Source organism: Lynx rufus, unplaced genomic scaffold (assembly GCF_022079265.1).
Source record: "Lynx rufus isolate CCGP_SWC_20201006 ecotype Redwood Valley unplaced genomic scaffold, mLynRuf1.p SCAF_8, whole genome shotgun sequence".
Taxonomy (NCBI): Eukaryota; Metazoa; Chordata; class Mammalia; order Carnivora; family Felidae; genus Lynx; species Lynx rufus.
Window position 1 is genome coordinate 65,142,679 of NW_025814896.1, and position 6,488 is coordinate 65,149,166.

A 6,488-nucleotide genomic window follows, 5' to 3' on the forward strand; every position below is an offset into this window, starting at 1 on the left:
CAAAACACTGACATTGCATTTTGTCTTCTTTGGGGTCCCAGGAAAGTTGAGATATTATTCATGAAAGGGCAGCTAAGCTTGGCCCTGTGATTTAGATTTGCTATACAAACTAACAACTATTTTTGAATGATGGCATCAGGTATTTACATAAAGGGACTTAACAGCTCTTTAGCCTGGTTACGTCCTGCTGTTTATATTACACAATCGGAAACCTTGTGGGTACTGTTTTAGAAGATGCATCACCAAGAAATTTTACATAGCAAAGTAACCATATTATCTGGGGGTGTTAGCTGTAGGGAAGGCTGTTTAGCTGCATTTTGCACTTAAAAAATAGGCAAATTCATTAGAACGTCTCCGCAAAGTATGGTATAGGGGTCGCATCGCCTAGCAATTTAATCGCCACGTGTCTCCTACTCCTGTTGGCCTCTGTGAACAGAACTTGCCTCAATAAATTCAAGTTCTTGTTTTTGCTTACAATCGGCATTTCAATTAGGACGGGTCCACGTAAAATAATTAAGGGTCTGAATAGCTTTTCGATATAATTTGAGGCTGTTTATCACTCTGTCTTTTAAGAACAGCTCCGCTTTCCGCACACCCATTGCTGTCGCCTCTCCGGCTGGTTAAATGAGTCTCTGCGCCAAGCCAGGTCGCTCTGGGCCAGTTTGCGTTTCTGTGCCTCGGCGCTCGGATTGTCGTAGCCCGCTCGTCTTTTTCGTGAATGTCTCCGAAATTTGTTTGTTTGTTTGTTTAAGGAAGTGGCACTTCTCGCGGATGGAAAGGCAAGCGGGAGAGGAGGGTGCAGGTGCCGGCGAGTGGCCACGGCGGGCGGGCGGCGGCGCGGGGTGCTGGCTGCGCCGGGGGCAGCTGGGACCGGCCTGGGGCGGCGAGGCTCGGCGCACGTGGCTCTCCGTGCCGCAGCGCTGCGGGTTCGTGCGCGCCGGTGCCGGTGCTTCTGGCCTGGAGCCCTCGCCGCCGAGCGTGGCCCGGAGGCAGGGAGGGAAGGAGGGAGGGGCGCCCCGGGGCGGGCAGCGGCGCTGGGCGCGGGTGACGCTCGCGGCCCCGGGGCTCCGGCTGGCCCGCCCCGGGTCCCTCCGAGCGTGCCCCAAGGCGGAGGGGGTGCCCGGAGGCGCAGAGGCGCGGGGCGGACGGTGGGCGCCCAGACGGGTGTCGCCGATGAGCGGGAGGCCGTTGGGAAGGCCGGGGGCGACCGGGTTTGGCGTCAGGGCAAACCTTCTCCACCGTGCACCCGGCGCGGCGGCCGGCCCCTCCCGGTCTGCAGGTTTCCGGGGGGAGCCGATCCCGCAGCTGCAGGGCGCGAGGCTGGCGCGGTTGGGGCCCGGAGAGGCGGGAATGCGCGGGGCCGAAGGTGGTGTGGGAGCCTGGCCCCGGAGCTTCGCTGGGCGGCCGCCAAGCGGTCTGCAGCTGCGTCCCCGCCGCCCCCCTGGGCCCCGGGAGCGGCACCCGCAGAGCGGGTCAGGAGAGGCCGAAGGGGTTCGCTCGGACCTGAAAGGCCCGGGGCGGAGGACGAGACCGCAGGCGAGGGTGGCCGCGCGAGCCGGGACCGGACGGGGTTAGTAGCTCGCGGAGCCACCCCGAGATTGGAGAGTTGGGGAGCTGGTTGTGAATAAATTCGAAATCGGGCTCGGGGCAGATCAAACACGGAAGAATGCACATGGCTCCGAATTTTTTTTTCTCGCCTTTCCGTCTCTGCCCCAAGCCCTTAAACGCGGAGCCCGCAGTCGGGGCTACAAGGGAGCCTGCGGGTCGCCGGTTCTGCAGGCATTTTGCAGAGATGGGGCGGTCCGCGCCGCTTCTCGCCCGGGGCAGCGCCGCTCAATCTCCGCCGGGGCTCGTGGACTGACCGGGGCTTGACCTCTCCCGCTCCCTCGGCCTCCGCCGCACTCCCAGGACCGCGCTCTCCTCGGCCCGCGGGCCCGGACGTCTCCGACTGGGATCTTTCGTCCAAGCCCCTAGGGGTTGGGAAGGGGAAGGTGCCTTTCCCTTTGGGGTGGGGGTAAGCCGGGGAGAAAATCCAGAATCTCTGGGTCGCCCGCGGGTCGGGCCCAGAGCGCCTTCTGCTTGCTCGGGCCCTGCGGCGGAAGAGCGGAGCCTCCCCAGCTGTCCCGGCCAGCCAAGTTCAGAATTTCCCGAGCCAGGCCGGGCAGTCGGGCCCCTGGAGGCCGGGGCTGGCGGCGAGGGTGCGTTACTCCCCAGCCACTTTAGGGAAGAAGCATTGGGTTAGGGTTTGGGTTAGCTGGGGCTCAAACTGTTCCCGCACTGCCTTCAAACTTTGGGGCCTCCATTGCCTCTGCAGTTACTATGTGTGCACCCCATTGCTCCCGAACATACTCCCCGCAGCCGCCGCGAGCACCCTGCGCACACAGCTGAGGCCCGCGGCGGTGTGCACCCGGCCGCGCCGGGAGGGAGGTGCGGGGCGGAGAGGCGGCCCTCCCTGGTCTCCTGCCTGTCACATCTGCACTTATTTAAAGCTCGGCTGGTGGTCCGCGATCTCTGGAATGCCAATTGCGGACCTGGCCTCCTACGACATTTGCATTGATTAGTGAGCCGGTCAAGGGGGAGGCCAAAGGCGGGGGAGGTGGGAGACCGGAGGTTCACAATATTCTTCCTGACCCGGTTCCACGAGCTACCCTGCAGCCCAGCGATTCCCACCGCACCAGACGGCTGAGTGTGGCACGGAGCAGAGAACTGAACTTCAAGAACGTTTGATATGTATAGCAACTGGCCATTGCCTTTCAGCTTGTACAATGTGGTCGGGGGGGGGGGCGGGGGGGGGCATGCACACACAACCCTAAGTCTCTGAAGGCTCCAGTGTTGAATTAGGCAGAGACGGTGGACACGTGCTGTGACCCCCGGTTCACCCCAGGCCCTACAAGTGCCTATGTGATGTCTGGGGTATGCAGCTTACTCAATGCACGACTCAAACCACGAAATGTTTCCTGGTACAAGTTCATGAAGCCGAGACTGACCTGCCTTGCCTAAAATACCCTACACACAGCCTTAAAAAGGCACAGGCAACCTTGCATCTGAGTCCAACCCCAAGGGTCAGGCCTGGTGCAAATTCATGGGTGAACAACGAGCTTCCTCCCAACTTTGTGGGGTTCCTACTCTGCTGGGGTGGGAGAGAGGCAAGGGGGAGGGACTTTTTAGTTCTATAAACCTTGAAAAGTTGAGTCTGATTTTGCATTTGCCTGTGGACGTGGTATAATTAAGGGCGAAAATAAGGCCCCTCTGTATTTCTCTTCCCCTTTGCTTTCTGTGAAGCCTTTACCCCAGAGGAAAGTTGTTTTAGTAATCTGGAAAAGAGAAACCATGTGCTGAGTCAGCAGAAGTGCTGTACCAGGCCAGTTCAGTTCAATAATACTGCTATGTGTAATGAACACACTGTATGTGCCTTCGTGGAAATAATGAAAAATATATTGGAATTTTCATGGCATAGAAATGGCCACAAAACTTGTCGGCGGCTCAGCGCCAGATTAAATGCTGTGTCTTCTAATACAAGAAATATGTTCTGAGCATGTCGTCTAACAAGCATTAGACCCAGTTCCATTTAATGGGAGGAATCCAGAGACATACAAATTCTCCAAACAACGCAAAATGTTTTCTTGTTTCCAAATGGTTGTGTTGCAGAATGTTGAAACTTCCTTTCTGCTCCTGTTCTTGTGACATGTTCAAGGTGGCTCCAGCAGATAGAATCTTATTTTCCACTTTGAATCATTCAAAGCATTTCTCAAAAATAAGTCTTTAAAAGGTCTGAAAAGCCTCCTTGCAAATCCTGTTAGAATCTCGACAACCTGTTGATCGTGCATTCTCATGTTCATGCAAGAAATACATGTAATTAGAGTCATTTCCAATGACACTCTCATTTTTTAAGCTGTGAAGCAACTGTTTTTGAGAACAGCTTTTGAACTGTCCAAGTCTTACCTGAATTTGCAGGATCTGAGCATTTTCCCTGTTGAACAACAGTCCAAATTATTGTATTTTTCATGACAGGCGGTATTTCTGGGGATATTTCTTCATAATGCTTTTAATTCTGATAGTTGACTTGCAGAATACGTGCCTTAAAAAAAAAACAAAAACAAAAACAAAAAACTAGCATATTGCATAAAGAACAGCCAAAAGTTTGTCTCTATTTCTCTCATCTTTTCCGTGTCAAAACTTAAATGAGTATAACTTCTACACTTTTACTATTTAAATTCTTAAAAATATAGCTGCGTACTTTAAGCTGTTTCAGCATGGTGCAAAAACATCTGGATGTGAAGTGAAAAATTCAGTCTGTCACCCAGGTCCCAGATGTTTGGGACTGCGTAGACAAAACATCAGGATGAATGACTGAAAATGTTCTCTCCAATCCAGATGGTTTAGTGCCTGGTGCTTCTATAAGGAAGCATATTTTCCTTTGTCTAAACATCACATCCTACCATATCCCACGTAAGGCATGATTTACACTCTTTCATCGACAAGATGCTGGGCCATTTGGAGCGCAGCAGAGCAATCAGTAAATGAAACTCTAAGTATATGTTTTGGAAAACGTAGTCCAAGTACAAGTGTTAGCGTGTACTTGGGAGGGAGTGGGGGCAGCGGAGCCAGAAAGGGAAAGATAGGAGAGAGGGAGCCTGGTTCAACGGGATAAGGGCTTACAATAAAGGGCACAGCCTACAAAGAATCTGTCTGTGGCATCCCATAATCTTAAATAGGCTAAGTGGGGCGTTCGGCAGCAGCATGAACAGGGATGCCTTTTGCCTGAGATTCAGTCGGATTGTGAAATATCACTGTGCCCTTGGAGGCCCTCTCCCCCGCATTGTTCCTTCTTGGAGCATTATAAAGTCAAACAAATAAATGTCAGATGACATTAAAACATGATTAGGCCTTATGAGCACTAGACAGGCGGGAAAAGTCTATGTTTGAAAATAAAGCAGTATAGCGACAATTCTAATAACTTGGACAAATACAGTGACAATAGATTTCTCTTCATGTGAAATATCACCACACAAGCTGTTAAGCTTGGGGATGAAGATACCGAGCCACATGTTTTTCCTTCCCCAAAGTTGCAGAGATTTAAAATCTTGAGCTGAGTCTGAGGTTTTCCACGTCTCTTTGCCTTAACCATGTTGAGAAAGAAGGAGCAGATATAAGAGAGGCCTTCCACTAGAATCAGCAGATGAAATCAAGCCCAGAATGAATTCCATTCTACTTATTAGCCCTACACACTCACCAGATTACAGAGGAGTGTTTAGATAATGAATGGCAATGAATGTTAAAACATCATAAAATGTGACCACTTACAATCGCTGTAAGAAAAACATACCATTTTAAATAGACCTTCTTACAACTCAGAATCTGAGACTTGGATAATAAGACACAGGATTTCATATTGGCCCACAATCAATTTTAAAAAGTAGTTTACAGGGATGCAGTAGAGTTTCGGGGGTACACATATCGAGTCGTTAAGAGACTCAATAGGCAGAAGGGAATCTTTAACACCATATAAAACCGAATCACAGTTATTTTTCTTAATGGCTATAATTAGGATGTCTTCATGACTTTTTTTGTGATTCATTTATTGGAATAATAAAATGACAGAGCGAGCTGGAAGGGATTCAGAGCTCCTCCAGGCCTCCTCTCTCCCTTTATGGATGAGAAAACTGGGGACCAAAAACATTAAAGGACCTATCTAAGGCCACATGTGAGTCAGAGGAAGGGTCAGAACTAGAATCACTGAGTTCCAGTCATGACTCACAGAGCCCAAAGCTTATTCCAGGACAACTTGCCTTGGAATCATTACCATACTGCTCAGACTCACAGATTTCCAAGGAGTGTCCAAGAAACTGACACCCATCACTACAGGCTGGACGCAGCTCAAAACCATTCATTGGTGTTACACATCTAAGAACTATAAAACAAAGCCAGTGTAAAGGCAGAGTCCTCCCATTTGTCTCCATAGTAAGACAAACTATTGCAAAAACATAGTGAATAAAAAACCCCTTCAACTTCAGCAATTTGCCTGGTGGTCCTGAAAACAACACATGACAGCTTAGCTCTCTACAGAGAACTCACAGCACCTTGGAGGAACGTCACACACAGGATGGGGTACGGTCTCTTTTCCTGGAAAAGAACACATCTAAACAGCCAGAATAACGGACCTTAATGGGGTGAAGGGAGGAGGAGGAGGTGGGGGCAGCGACATCAACACCATTCTTGACACAAGAAGACAAAGATGTCAGCGGAAATGTCTCACCTGACTTACAATCGCCTCAACTCATTGTCCCAGTGGTTTGTATGATGAAATGAAAGGTTAGGATGCATGAGGTAGGTGGGTGGGGGATGAAGGATGGGGGGGGAGGGCCCCAAAAGAAATATGCTATTTAAGGATATTTAGATAGTGAAATGAAGTATACGTCCCCAATTTTGGGGACCTGGGAATCTCACTGGTCCTTCATGGCAAGAGCCGAGGAACTGGATTCATACAT

At 50.8% G+C, this 6,488-nt stretch overlaps 1 protein-coding gene across 1 annotated transcript; it reads right to left on the bottom strand.

The window, feature by feature from the left end:
- Positions 1-620: 620 nt before the first annotated feature.
- Positions 621-6,488, bottom strand: LOC124503901 (serine/arginine repetitive matrix protein 1-like). The gene is made up of 3 exons (XM_047069181.1): positions 6,448-6,488; positions 1,863-1,970; positions 621-1,503 (listed from the first exon to the last, which is right to left on the bottom strand). The coding sequence occupies exons 1-3, from the start codon at positions 6,486-6,488 to the stop codon at positions 621-623; spliced, it is 1,032 nt and encodes a 343-aa protein (XP_046925137.1).